The sequence below is a fragment of the Cygnus atratus genome, chromosome 2 (genome assembly GCF_013377495.2).
Source record: "Cygnus atratus isolate AKBS03 ecotype Queensland, Australia chromosome 2, CAtr_DNAZoo_HiC_assembly, whole genome shotgun sequence".
NCBI classification, from domain to species: Eukaryota; Metazoa; Chordata; class Aves; order Anseriformes; family Anatidae; genus Cygnus; species Cygnus atratus.
Window position 1 is genome coordinate 80,405,438 of NC_066363.1, and position 15,048 is coordinate 80,420,485.

At 40.9% G+C, this 15,048-nt stretch overlaps 1 protein-coding gene and 1 long non-coding RNA gene across 3 annotated transcripts; one reads left to right on the forward strand and one right to left on the reverse strand.

The window, feature by feature from the left end:
• The first annotated feature begins 1,508 nt into the window (after positions 1-1,508).
• Positions 1,509-9,766, forward strand: LOC118251026 (ovalbumin-like). Its single transcript, XM_035552748.2, has 7 exons — positions 1,509-3,696; positions 4,261-4,311; positions 4,893-5,021; positions 5,843-5,960; positions 7,143-7,285; positions 7,608-7,763; positions 9,371-9,766. The coding sequence occupies exons 1-7, from the start codon at positions 3,529-3,531 to the stop codon at positions 9,764-9,766; spliced, it is 1,161 nt and encodes a 386-aa protein (XP_035408641.1). The 5' UTR covers positions 1,509-3,528.
• On the reverse strand, positions 3,527-9,667 carry LOC118251028 (uncharacterized). 2 transcript variants are annotated; one of them, XR_004779631.2, is made up of 4 exons: positions 9,521-9,667; positions 7,621-7,771; positions 3,772-4,004; positions 3,527-3,657 (listed from the first exon to the last, which is right to left on the reverse strand). It is a non-coding gene; the product is annotated as an uncharacterized LOC118251028 (long non-coding RNA). The 2 variants fall into 2 exon arrangements; XR_007707877.1 differs by having other exon boundaries at positions 3,577-3,653.
• Positions 9,767-15,048: the final 5,282 nt, after the last annotated feature.

Here is a 15,048-nt window from a genome sequence, read left to right on the forward strand (position 1 = left end):
TAGCTGCCCAGTTCTCTGGGTATATCTGTGTGACATGCTCTCAGACCAAGCCTCCGAACAGAAAGAAATTTTCCCACTAAAACTGCCTCTTTACTGCCTCCTTCTTCAGGAGATCTTCAGCCATTCTTCTCAGCTATGGTAGCACTGTCCCAATATCTCCAAGTATGTGGAAGCATCTTTTTGAAGATGGATGTCGTCTCCAGCATCTGCCTGTCTGGTAAACAGTTCCTTGCCTCAGTGAGAGCCAAAACTGACCCTCTTTTCCTTGTTATTTCACCAGGATGTTTTATTATGACAGGACTACTTGGTCTATGTCAATCTGCATATTAAGAAACACATAGCAAGAGTAGGGTATATAGTAGCAGGATACCTATACACAATTTATTATTGGTGTTTGATTGACACCAGATTGGAGATTTTGGATTAAAAGTGTATCTGGGGAGACTTACTCCCAATCTCCTTTCTCTATCAGCAGACTAATACATATTTTATAGTTAGAGATAACACTTTGAGAAGCAAGTCTATTAGTAGAAAAAAACAGACAAGGGTTTTAGACTTTCTTAGGGGCTGAAATAGAAGCAGCAGTCTTGCTTAAAAACAAAATGCAACAAAAGCCTCAGCTGGCACTTGTAGATATCTAGCAAAAAATAACATTTCCCCTACAATCTTGTCTTGCTTAAGTCCTCAGACTTATATACTGTAGAAGTATATTTATTTTCACAAAAGGAAGCAGACTAAGGAAAAGAAAACTGCATGGTCTAAACTTTTGCTAGAGGTATAGGAACCTAACTCTTCTCGTTAACAGAGGTTACAGCAATCCCCACATATGTTCTGAAGAATTATGTTGTACTAACTCTTTTTTTCTCTTTTTAAATCACACAATGCTTTTCAGAGGTCAGAATGGTTTCTTTACTGTTTGTCTTCTATTATTTAGAAGACAATAGCTTCTATAACTGAAATATATTTGCTATTGTATATTATGATTGTCCCTCGGACCATGAACACTCCTTTAGCTAAATTTTACACTTCTTCCGTCATCTGCCAGGCCATTAAGTTATTCATGAGAAACATGAGAAATGCATACCATAAAAACATTTGGAATTGAATACTTTTTGCTTTCTATGGAGCTATGTTTTTCTATTACTCCCTGAGAATAAAAATTGTTTATAAGGCCTTCACACCCATCAAAAGATCTTTTTCTAAATATTCCAACTCTCCAAAGAAAATGTGTCTGCTTTTCATTCTCATCTCAGTTGGTTTTCTCACATGCACACTTCTTCATTTCACTTTGTCAGGAGAAAATTAGGCAATTAGGCTAAGTCCTGTTCTCACTTATCTCCTGTCTAGCATGGCTCAGATGCGTGCTGTACATTCAAAAAAGACCAACTGAAATAGAGTTCTGTTCTGTTACTATGACCATAATAACAAGCAGATTAACTAATAATTGCTAATTATGTTTTCCATCGCAAAGTTTTTCTCTTTTTTTTTGTTTGTTTTTGTTGTTGTTTTCATTAACATCCAGGTACCTAGTTGTAACTGAGGCTTAAAGGAACATGACAAGTATTTCCCAGTCTTCTGTCCTACTCAACAGTCCTGATGGATTAGCAGAACTAGCAGGAAACACTTTGTTACACAGAATAAGAAACTAATATTTGCTCTCCCTTCAACCCAGAATGGACCCATTGAAAGTAAATCTGACCCAATTCCATAAAATGATTTTATGGTGTCAAAGGTCAAACTTCTGAAGGGCACCAGCGGGTGGGTCCAAATTCAGACTGTATAAATTCCCCAGGGTACAGCCAGTCTCTCAACATACAGCTGGAAAGCTGTATTACCTTTGGTGCTGAAGCTCAAACGGTAAGCGCTTCTCTAGGAAAATTTACCTTCCCACTATATTTGCTCTTGCTTGTGCCTAAACTTAAAAAAAATAATTATTATTGTCTTATGCTTGGTATCTTTAAGGTCAGAATATTTGCATGATATTCTCTACAAAAACTTCTCACCCGTGTGTATGTATTCTGCTCTGTTTTATTATGTGTAAAAACTATGTGTTGGTTTTCAGGAGATTTCTAAAACAGTTATTCTTTGTGCTTAAAATATGTTTTTATTTCAGAGCACCTTATTGTATTGTTCAGTATCTTTTAAATTTGATTTTTTGCAGTTTGCTTGATTGACTTCCAGTTCAACAGAATGCACAGAGAGCAACACTGTGGCATTCAGTGATTTTTTAGGGTTATTTTAGTGTGAAATTTCTCTAACAGTTTAATTCCTGCAAAATACAGCTGCTGAACTCTACACAAGATCAAAACGTGTAGGTGTATAAACTTATATTCTTACAATAATCTATAAATGTTAATTTGTTTACAGAAAAGAATGTGAGAGAAATATGTGGACGTGTGTGTTTATTCACATGCATGGTCACTAAAAACCTCGGTGGGGTTTAATATGACAAAGACAAACTTCAGGCTCCAGCATTAAGCACCTATATAAGAGGCTGGATTCTGGAAGACAAATAACCTTAGCAATTTCTATAAATTACAGGAAGAAAACTAGGTTCATGCTGACCTCAAAAGCTGTGCTTTATATAAGCATACTGGCTATACAGGACTTGTACAGCCTGGCACTTTATAGTAGTTAAAGACAGAAACAAATATAAAGATTCTACTGCTTTACACAACTATTCATTTGACAGTGCTGTATTATAGTTGCTAATTTATCATGTCTGCATTCCTTTTCTGTCTGAATGTCACTAACAAAATTTAACTCCTCAGAAAGGTTATAGTACAGGATATATACATATAGCTTGCTTTTTTCAAGTATGTCTGAAAGCACGATAGGGTGGAATTGAATATTCATATATATGAATTATGTGCATCAGTCTCTCTTCTAGACTTAGACAAATTATATTCCCTATCTATTCTTCCATTACTAAAACAAGAGTAGAAATGCAAGCCTTTAAAGATCCACTGGCAGTAGGTGCAATGGAACAAGTAGATATTTTTCTTCACTTATTTATTTTTAGAATATAAAAACAGTCAGCGAGCCTCTGCTTTCACATTTATCTGTCCAAACCTACTGAAATTTGCACTTCGAATTTCCAGCTTTGCAAGTCTATCAAACAGGTCATATTTTCTTGTTTTGATCAGAGGAATTCTATCTTTCACTGAATGAAAATATGTACAAACAATTGTTGTTTGACTGCTTTTAAAAGGTAAACAAACTATATATGGAACTAAGACTTCTGAGAAAATTTACTGCTAAAAAGGCAACTGAATGCAAATGCAAAAAGAAATAGATTTATGAATACAGTTTTGAACATGCAGGAGAGGTAGGTATGGCAATAGGCATGTTAACAAAGAATGACTTTAAAACTATTTGTTTTTTTATTGAATGGCCTAAAAACTACCGGTACTTCAAAAGGGGTGGCTCACTACAGAAAATCCTGCATCGCACTGTGTTTGTATAGCATTCCATCATTACATTGTCACTGTGCTTCTGCTGTTTGCTCTAGACAACACGGATTTCACAATGGGCTCCATCGGTGCAGCAAGCACGGAATTTTGTTTTGATGTCTTCAGGGAGCTGAAAGTCCAGCATGTCAATGAGAACATCTTCTACTCCCCCTTGAGCATCATTTCAGCTCTGGCCATGGTCTACCTAGGTGCAAGAGACAACACCAGGGCCCAGATAGATAAGGTGAGACTACAGTTAAGGATGAAAACCTTTGTCCTGCTCAATGGAGCCACAGCACTTAATTATATGATAATGTACCTTGGAACTTGCATAGATCAGAGGCAAAAGCTTTCTCTAAAGCTGCCATCACCTCCAACTCCCACAGTGTTAAACAAATGCACTGGCCAGAAATCTTGAAACTGGATTTTAGTTTGAATTTTATCATTGTTAGTAGTAGGATTCTCCAAAAGAACAATGCATTCCAGTGGCTCTTCATCACATGAGTTTCCTACAGCTCTCACTTCCTTCATCGAGGAAGGTTGAATTGTTACCTGGAAGAAATTTAGTCTTAATAACAGCATGTAACGGAGCTGATTTCCATATGTCTACTGTGGGAAAAAAAGAGATTATCAAAGCAGACAGCAGTATGAACAGATATTCAGAGATGGTACAGATAGATTGACCCTTTTAGTCATACAGCCTCCCAGTTACCCAACAGCTATATTTCAAACATCATGCATTAATCTCAGTTGCATAACCTTTTTTTGTTATACCTGTTATTTCAGCTACTATTATTTTCAATTACAGGTTGTTCACTTCGATAAAATCCCAGGATTTGGAGAGAGTATGGAATCTCAGGTAAAGAAAAAAATTCATCCCCTTCTCTAAGTCTTGTAGATAAATCCTCTAGATAGATAGAGTAGATAGATCTCTCAGTTCCAAGCCCTTTCTGATGAGCATCTAGTGCTCTGCATCCAGCAGTTGGGGGAATTCTTTGTTTGTACGAATCGAGAAAGAAGGGAAGTAACAGGGGATTCAGAACAAACAGAAGATAAAACCCAGGACCAAAATACTGGGCAAATACACAAAACTGTGGATACTTGCATGCTTAGGCAAGGTAGTTGGATGATGGTGGTTAAATGGGTCTGACTGGGAAAGATGGAAAGCCTACCTGGTCTGCTGGAGCTAGATTACTGCAGAGGGCAGTTAAGAGTCCTGCAGAAAGAAGTATGAGGAAGTAATGGAAGAAAAACAGCACAAAATTTGTGTATGTTAGAAAAGGACTACACCAGTATAGTTATTAGCAGCAAGACAGATGGAACAAAAAACAGTTTTGTAAGCAGAAATATCTGAACTACTTTACACTTGTCATACACTATTCAAAACCTACGAAGTACTAAAACTAGAATAACATCCCTTATCTTTTTATTTGTATTCAGTGTGGCACATCTGTAAGTGTCCATTCTTCACTTAGAGACATACTCACCGAAATCACCAAACCAAGCGACAATTTTTCGCTCAGCTTTGCCAGTAGACTTTATGCTGAAGAGACATACACAATCCTGCCGGTGAGTTGCTCTAAAATCTGATCCGAGACTTTTCCATGTCAAAGCCCTACTGTTCTGTAATGCTAAAGCACTGTCAGAAGTCTAGGCTCTGCTAAAGAAGTTTTCTTGCATATGGAAGGCAGTATTCATGACTTCTTTTTATCACAGCCCTAAACCTGTACAGTCTTCAGAGAATATGTGCCTAGCCAAAAGGATGTTTGTGCAAAGTACAGTCATGATCCAACTGTGTCATGGTATAAGTAACGTAAAGATAATATCAGTAATATCAGTAAAGATAATTTTTGTTGGAAAGAGTTAAATCCAACTATTATCTCAGATTGTAAAACAAACATGGAAATAACTTCAGGTTCTCAAAATATTCCATAGGGTGCTTTCAGACGAAAATATCCAGGTTTTCCAATTGAAAGGAACATTTCATTTGGAAAGCAAAGGAAAACATTTTCAAAATAAAAAGTGGGCAAATTGACGACAAGCATACTTCAACCGAAATGAATCAACATTTTTAGATCCAACTCAGTGCTGGAAAACACTTGAACAATTTGAGCATATACTGTTGCTTGAAGCAGTAAATGCCAAATCGTAGAATGTTTATGAAGTAGAATCATGTCTTATTGCTGTGACTGCTTATTAAGGCTAATCAATAGAGCTACAGCATATTACTGTAGTAAATATACTATAAGGCATAGTACGTAGTAATATATAGTATAGAATAGTTTTTTACACTAGTATATTATTCACATCTGTTAATTTCAGTCGTGCATTTCACATTTGCAAACTGTTCTGAAATTCTGATCTGAAAACTGCATAATCTTCCTTAACAGGAATACTTGCAATGTGTGAAGGAACTGTATAAAGGAGGCTTGGAGTCTATCAGCTTCCAAACAGCTGCAGATCAAGCCAGAGAGCTCATCAATTCCTGGGTTGAAAGTCAAACAAATGGTAAGGGCAAGGAAAATGTCAGCATAGGTATTTTCCCTTCTGCCAACATATTTGAACAGCACAGGAGAGCACTTCAGTCTGGAGAGATAAATACAAAACCTCTCCTTTTGTTCTTGCTTCTGGAAAATAGATCAGTTCTCAGATAAGGAACTATCATCATAAGGAACTATCCAGACACCCCTCTATTAGAGGACTCTCTATCTGCAGGGGATTTACAGGAATGTAATATTTCCAGTCCTAATAAAAAGGACAGCATTAAAACATGCTTTGTACACATTGACAACTGGTTTCACCCTATGCTGAGAATCCTGATTTCCCTCAGCCAGTATGTTTTCCTTCAGGCTTCCCAGAGTTGCTGTGTACTTGTTAAGTAGGGCATGCAGTCAAAAGGCACTTTAGAAATCTTAACAGGTAAAGGCAATGGAAAACCAGAGTTAAGGAATGATAGGGAGGTGTATGAAGGGAGGTGTATCATGATTTTGATTTCTGCCCTAATGCTTCTCCATGTGGTTCCTCCATTTTTTCCTAGTCTCTTCCTAACCTCCTTAAAGCATTCCTTTCCCTTCTGCTTGAAACACAGACAAAAGACAGTGAATTCTAACTGAATTCAATCTCTAATGAGATGAAAACATTGACAACCACGCAACCTCTGGTGTGGTGTCATACTTTGAAGGAGAAAATCAGGTGATGATTAAGTTACTGGTGGAAGAGGACATGAGGAGCTTGCTAAAGCTTGCGTGAGGACTGCAGAATAAATAGGAGCAAAACATTAGGAAAAAAACAGAGTAAAATTGTTTTCCTCTCCTGTTATATTCTTTATGTAAACATCTCTTTCAACTTTGAAGCAAGTAATATTTATGTTTGCTGGTACTGTTTGGGTTGGAGATCATCAGATAAAAGAGGTTTTAGTGGTTCTTCTTATCATAAATTTTACAGATTTAGTCATTTTGTAACATATAAATTTCTGGGTCCTACAGCTCTTATTGTGACTCTTTGCCGAGGGGAAAAGAGCTATTGTCAACAGCAGTGAGCAAGTCAACCTTGGAAGTACAAGATTATAGTTGCAGAAACAAAACAATGTCCTTGTCTACACACCCTCTTTCCCACAAATTCTACAACCTGTATTTAACATTGTGATTGTCAATGTATTATACAATTCTTTTTTCCTGTTCATTCTTAAAGGAATCATCAAAAATATCCTTCAGCCAAGCTCTGTGGATTCCCAGACTACAATGGTCCTGGTTAATGCCATTTACTTCAAAGGAATGTGGGAGAAAGCATTTAAGGATGAAGACACTCAAACCATGCCTTTCAGAATGACCGAGGTACATGGGCATGCATCACCTTATAGATGTCATCTAGAATTTGTGAAGAGAGTAGTCACCTTGTTATTCAGACACTACATTAAAATATCTGCTTATTTGTCTACTTCTGTTCTTTGTTAATCACAGGGAGTTTTCCTAATGTCTCTCTCTTCACACTATTTTTGAAACTATAAAGCTTCTAAGAAAGAAACTTGAAACACCAACTTTCCTTTGAAAAAGTCCTTCTGGACAAGAGCAATCAGTCATTTTAACCACAACTAGACATTTCCACCCTCTAAGAATAATATTTGTTAAAATTATATTCTCTTTTTTGGTTCTGCAGCAAGAAAGCAAACCTGTGCAGATGATGTACCAGGTTGGTTCATTTAAAGTGGCCACGGTGACTTCTGAGAAAGTGAAGATCCTGGAGCTTCCATTTGCCAGTGGAATGATGAGCATGTGCGTGCTGTTGCCTGATGAAGTCTCTGGCCTGGAGCAGGTATGGCCCTAGCAGTTGGGTTTAGAAAATCATAAACACAGTGAAATTTAGCTGTTGCAAAGCCCTTCTCAATAAAGTTATCCTAAAACATTTCACCAGCACAAATTTGAACACTGACAATATGTGATTATTGCTTAGAAGCATACAGTTGTCTTGGTGGGTCCTGCAATAGTTTGTCCTGAGCATGGATTGCTTAAGGAACTACTTAACAGGGTTAAACATTGGCCACAGAAGAAATTATTCTCTCAGCTAAGCAACTGTTACTGCAGTGACTTGAGCTCCAGAGGCCTTATATCTCCATTCCTGCACATTGAGGAGCTTCTTTGGAAGTTCATGTTAGCTTTACTGGTTCTAACGATAGTTTCATTTGGTGGTGCTCGACATGCTTCCTTCATACCCTCATAAATTAACCTATATTAAAAACTGGATATGAAGGACAGTGGAATGGTTAAAGCAATTTCAGAAAATAATAAGTACATAACATACTATTGCTGATATGAACATAATACAGGAATAGGATGTTAACTACAGTCCTCCTGATGACAATCTGAATAGAAATGCAGAGTAACAAAGGAGAATTCATTGAAATGTTTGCACACTAACTCATGAATCTAAATTACAAAGATGAAAAGACAATTTCTATCACTTATGACTGCAGACATGCATACTGAAGATTATGTACAGTTCTAGAAAAAAAAAGTATGTACATGTAGGAAACAAGCACTGTGCATTTTGACTAGAAAGTCTGAAAAAGAAAAGCTTTTATTAAAGAGAATCTGCACATTTAAGAAAAATAATTTGTATAAAGATGATGAGAGAGATTACATTGAAATGGCATTTCTACAACCTGTCATGGCAAGATCCATGTAAGAGGGATTTGCTAAGTTATCAGGGAAAGAAACATTACTAGGTATAAAGCAATATCAGTAATAATGAAAGAAACCAATTATTCTGGATGCCTATCACTAACAGGGATTCTCACTCCTCTAGTAGTTACCAGCACAACCAGTCACTATGCTATTTTACACTTTCTTTTTTAAATGGTAAAGATAACTTTGAATCGAGTGATCTTGGACTGGTACAGTGTAACTAAAATGGAAGGATACTTTACAGCTAAGTTTCTAATTTTCAAAAAGCAAAGTTCTCTTAAAGATATCAGTTCCTAATCTAGTAACAGCTGATTGTTTAGGTATCAGTAATTGGTTACCATTAACATCTTGTTTACTCAGAGATCTTAAATGTAGAGAGAGCTTAAAACTCAAAAGCACAGAATGATTTTTGCAGTATATTTCCTGAGCAAAGAGGATATACAGAGAAGGACCTTAGGTGAAATTTGCAGAGTAGTCATCAAAATTAAAAAAAAAAAAAGAAAAAAAAAAGAATTGGCAGTGAGTCTATTAAAGAAAGAGAAAATGGGACAGAGCAGAGAGTCATACTATGCTTTCCTCTCCTAGATCCATTAATCTTTACATGCCTAGGAAAAGCACCATGCCAAGAGCAGTCAGTTTAAAATACAAAGAACTCCATAATGGTAAATGGGACATGGTACTGCAAAGTACTGTGAAGGAAGTTGTCATCTCATGGATGTCATTCTCGTCTCCTTGCAGCTTGAGACTACAATCAGCTTTGAAAAACTGACAGAATGGACCAGTTCTACTATGATGGAAGAGAGGAGGATGAAAGTGTACCTCCCCCGCATGAAGATGGAGGAGAAATATAACCTCACATCTGTCTTCATGGCCTTGGGTATGACTGACCTGTTCAGCTCATCAGCGAATATGTCTGGCATCTCTTCAACAGTAAGCTTAAAGATGTCTGAGGCTGTCCATGCAGCATGTGTGGAAATCTTTGAAGCAGGCAGAGATGTGGTAGGCTCAGCAGAAGCTGGGATGGATGTTACAAGCGTCTCCGAAGAATTTAGGGCTGACCACCCATTCCTCTTCTTCATCAAGCACAACCCAACCAACAGCATTCTCTTCTTTGGCAGATGGATTTCCCCTTAAAGAAAAGAAAGTTGAAAGAGTTTCTGCCCCTTACAGCAAGACCCAAAGCACTGTAATACCAAGGATAAAAAAGAAAGGCATATTTTCTGTCACAGCCATATAAGGAAAAAAAAAAAACAAAACACACACAACATAAATCTGAGAGAAATTACAATATGAGAACATCCACCCTTTGCCTTTCCTTTATGCATCATGGATGAAGGGTTAAGGGAAGGAAAACTGCACCCAAAGAAAGCATAATCATGAACAGAGATGTTCCTGCTGCAAACTAACATTTCAGTAATAGTACTGAATCATCAGAATCATCACACTGAAAAATACAACCTGATTTACCAGCAGAAGTCCTATGGGGGAAAAAATACAGCCTTCCAATTAAGCCAGGTGTCTGCATGACCAGGCTTTGTGGTGACTCCTCCAGAATTAGTCACTTGAAAGCTCTCAGATTAAACTATCAATTGTCACCAACCATTCCTATGCTGACAAGGCAATTGCTTTTCCTTTGTGCTCCTGGTGCTGCAGGGCTCTTCCTCACTTTTCTAAGATGCCTTATAGAAATCTTATAATTCACATTTCTCCTTAAACTTTTTTGGCTCAATCATCATGACCAAATATGGCATGTTACTATTCAAATTGTTTTTCTTGTATTCACATGTAATGGGTCTTGTTTATGTACTCTTTTACTACTTTAATCTTAATAAAAACATGTTTAAGCAAACACATCTCATTTGTAGTATTTCAAATGCAGCAAGGGCTTTTACCAGAGAAGGAAGGACCTATGCAGAGGAATAAGCATGGACACACAGGCTGGAAGCAACGCTGCGGAAGTCCTGATAGGTGGCGAGACGTTGAACAAGAATCTGTGGGGTGCCCCTGCAGCTATTAAAGCTAACCATGTATGGGGATGCATCAGCTAAAAAAGCACAGGGAGGGAAGGAAGCACTGCTTCGCCTTTCTAAGCATGACTTGTGAGACCTTATCTGGAGCACTGTGTCCAGTTTGCTGATGGCCTGCTCTTGGCTGGGGTGATGGGACAGGCCTGGGCTGCCAAGCCCTACCCTGAGCTACCCAAGGAGCTGCCTCAGCTCAGATTTGCTCAACAGCTGAGCAAATTCTGTTCACACTGACCAGAACAAATTCAGAAATTGGTGGCTGATGGTAGCAGCAGTCAGTTGTCCCCTCTGTCACCTGAGAGGGCTAGTGTGCAGGAATGAATAGGCTTTGGTGGCACATGGCCACTGGGCAGCACCAGAGACACTCAGGCTGGGGAAGAACAGCGCATGGAGCAAATCACTGCCTCAAAGCCACTTCTCCTCCCCTGTGCCTGTATCGTGCCTGGAGGCTCTTCTAGAGGAGCTGGGTTTGTCCAAGAAAGCCTCTGCCAACCTCACCTGCTGATGGTACTCCACAGGGACAGGGTGGGAAGGGACCAGTCACAGTTGGAAGGGTCTGGCTTTCAAAGCAGGACCTCATTCTCCTTTCATTGCTGCTGTTGCAAAATAAAGGGGTGCAAGGACCAAGGACTTTGAGAGGAGATTGACTAACCCATGCTGGAGACCCTTGCACTGACACTTCAGGCCATGGGGGTGGGACACAGCAGGATTGTGGCACGCACACTGGCTATAGAGCCTGATGCTTGTATCAGCAGGTTAAGAACAGCAAAAGAACATGTTTGTAATATATGGTTTGCTGTGATTGCCTACTAAAATGTTTGAACATTTCCACAGGAAATTCCCTGATTTACTTCTCATTGTTTTCAGGAGACATTTACCAGCTAGAAAATAAGTTTAGACCGAGTATTACTTGTGAAAGCACATAACTGTATAGATGAAAAGGTTCAGCAGCTGAGAGAGAGGTAATGAAAATATGAAAGAAGCAGCCCGGCAGCCCCCAAGGTCATTGCAGCAGGAGGGCAGGAGATGCTCCAGGCACTGGAGCAGCAGTCCCCCTGAGGCCTGTGGAGAGGCCCCTGGTGGAGCAGGCTGTCCCCCTGCAGCCCATGGGTCCCACACAGAGCAGATCTCCACGCTGCAGCCTGTGGAGGAGCCCCCGGTGGAGCAGGTGGATGTGGCCTGGAGGAGGCTGCGGCCCATGGAGAGCCCCCGCAGGAGCAGGCCCTGGGCCAGAGCTGCAGCCCGTGGAGAGGAGCCCACGCAGGAGCAGGGGGTCTGGGGGGAGTGACAATGAAGGAGCAGCAGAGACAGTGTTGTAGACTGACTGCAACCTCCATTCCCCAACACCCTCCACCCACCCCCCCACTGCTCTGTGGGAAATAGATAGAAGAATCGAGACTGAAGTTTAGCCTGGGATAAAGGAGGTAGGGTGGGGAGGTGTTTTTTTTTTTTTGTTTGTTTGTTTTAAAGTTTTTAATTCTCACTGTTCTACTTTGTGATCAGTTGGCAATAAATTCAATTACTCTTCCCCAAGCCAAGTCTGTTTTGTCCATGAAACCATCTTCCAGTCCTCTTCCAGTCCAGGAATAAGAAAGGAAACAGACCTGCAAGGAACTGTCACGGAAGTGCAGGAAGAGTGACAGAGGAGGGTTTTGAGGTGTGGAGTTACTGCAAGGATGCTATACTCTTTCCTCACTCCAGTATGAAAAGCATGGCACCAGTACTGGGTGGTCTGTGGTGGTAGGTTGTGTTTTTTTTTTCAGTTCCACCCCAGAGTATTTTGCTTGTTCTACTTGTTTTAGTTCCCCCCCATTCCCTCCCTCAAGATAACACATCCTTTGGCAGCACCTAGGGGCCATAACTTGCTGTTAGCAAACAGGATCTTGCAAAAGAAAGAAGGTAACGTGGTACCACCTTCACTGGTGTATAAATAGTTCAAATATTTTCCCTCATTTTCTTGTAACTTAGTCAATTGCTGGTCAGGAGATAACAAATGGAGAAATTTATTATGAGAGAGATAACGTTGTGTTTACTATTGTCCTGGAGTTTCTGTTGGTCTGTCCATGGAAAGGGAGTACTCAAAATCCTCAGGACACTCAGCTTTTACCAGATTTATTCTAAAACTGCATTAGTTCTAGGCCATTGGAATTCTTATCTATTAAAACATACTTTTTCACGCATAGAAGATGCAAAAAGGTACATCTACTGCGGTATGCAGACAGAGCCAGTCCTGTCTCTTGATTCCTGCTGCCTTCTGCCTGCAGAGCAACAGGCAATCGTGTTCTTTGTCTTCAGTAGCTACAACCTTAACCAACTGTGCAGTCCGTCCATCTTGTACACAGATGAGGAAAAATAGCATGGAATAACTCCTCTCCTTTGTGCTAACAGAGGAGGGTACAGCTTTCTCACTCCAACCCCTGTGGTGGGTTTACGTGGCCGTGGCAAGGTTTTGGTAGCTGGGGGCCATAGGGGTGGCTTCTGTGAGAAGGATCTAGAAGCTGCCCCATGTTAGGTAAGGACCCCACTGCTGACCAGAGCTGAGCCAGTAAGTGATGTTGTTTTGCACCTCTGTGAGAGCATATTTAAGACAGGGAAAAAAACCCGCTGCGCCACACTGCAGCTGGGAGAGTGAGAGGAGTGGGGAAGAGCCTTGCAGGCGCCAAGGTCAGTGAAGGAGGGGGAGAGGTGCTCCAGGCACCGGAGCAGAAGTCCCCTGTGGCCAGTGGTGAGGACCATGGTGAAGCAGGCTGTCCCCCTGCAGCCCATGCAGTACCACGGTGGAGCAGGGTTCCACGCTGCAGCCCGTGGAGGAGACCACAGTGGAGCAGGTGGACCTGCACCGACGGAGGCTGCGGCCTGTGGAAGACCCCTGCCAGAACAGATTCCAGGCTGGACCTGTAGCCCGTGGAGAGGAGACCACGCAGGAGCAGGTGACCTGGCAGGAGCTGCTGCCTGTGGGGGATCCAGGTTGGAGCAGTTCGCTCCTGAGGGATGGACCCTGTGGTACGGACCCATATCTGGAGCAGTTCTTGAAGAGCTGCTGCCTGTGGGCAGCCCACGCCGGATCAGTTCGGCAAGGACTGCATCCCGTGGGAGGGACCCCACAGCACAGGGGACGAGAGTGACCGAGAAGGAGCGGCGACGAAGAAGCACTATAGACTGACCATAACCCCCATTCCCGCGTTCCCCTGCGCCGCTTGGGGGGAGGAGGTGGAAGAGGGTGGATGGAGGGGAAGGTGCTTTTGGTTTCTTTCCTTTGTTTCTCACTTCTCTAGCTTGTTAGTAATAGATAATAAATCTTACTGTCTCCCTAAGCTGAGTCTGTTTTGCCCGTCACGATAATTATTATGCGATCTCCTCGTCCTTATCTCAACCCTTGAGCCCTTTTCATCGTATTTTCTCCCCGTTCCTCTTTGAGGAGGGGGAGTGAGAGAGCGGTTGTGGTGGAGCTATGCCACCCACCCGAGTAAAACCACCACAACCCCACAAATGCAAACCAGTCAGAACTGCACACCAGAGCCTCTGTCTCTCCCCTATCTCATGATGTGCAGCTGGATCACTCTCCCTTTTATCCCCAGTATCGCTTTCAGCACAATCACAGAAGGGTCAGACTCACAGCTTTAGGACCCATCATAAGAGGCTTTCACTGTCCTGCCACCACACCCCATATACACATGTAATTTCACACATGCAAAGAGACGTAATGGATTAGTGAGTTGCACAGAGACAAGACCACACCTGTTTGCCTGCCTGCAGTCTGACACCAGTAGGGAGGTAATTCACGTAATGAGTTTCCATAGAGATGACAGAATATGGCCCTAGGGTCCTACTGCTTGTTTCAGTCCTAATTCTTCAAATATATAGGAATGTAAGAAAAATTCCCAGTCAAGTGCTGCATATCTTGAAGGTTGGAGAACCCACAGCCTTCTGTTTCATTTCATTTTAAAGAAAAATCCCAATGTCACTCACATAGAAGTAGTGGAAGCCATCTGGCTGTCTTGGCTTTTTCTCACCAAATGAGAGTTGGTCACAGGTGAGGATGAGCCCTGCCAGTTCCTGCATTTTGGTTCTCCTGAAGCCCACAAAGCTCTCACCGTCTTGCCTGACTTTTAACCCCTTTTGAACCAAAGTCTACAGATTATCTCTGTAAACACTAAACAGTGCTTAGTCACCATGTGAACAACAAATTCCTGGGATGGTTAACAGCACTTAGGAGCAAAGGTCAGATATATGCATGCTACACATTTTTAGTCTTAATAGCATAATTTATACTTTGACTCCATTTTGCTGTCATGTGGATATCAATGTGCAATCATTTTGTCTGTCCTCCCTTTCCTTCCTATGATACTCTTAAATATCACAGGATAAAGATACTAATACTACAGTCTAACT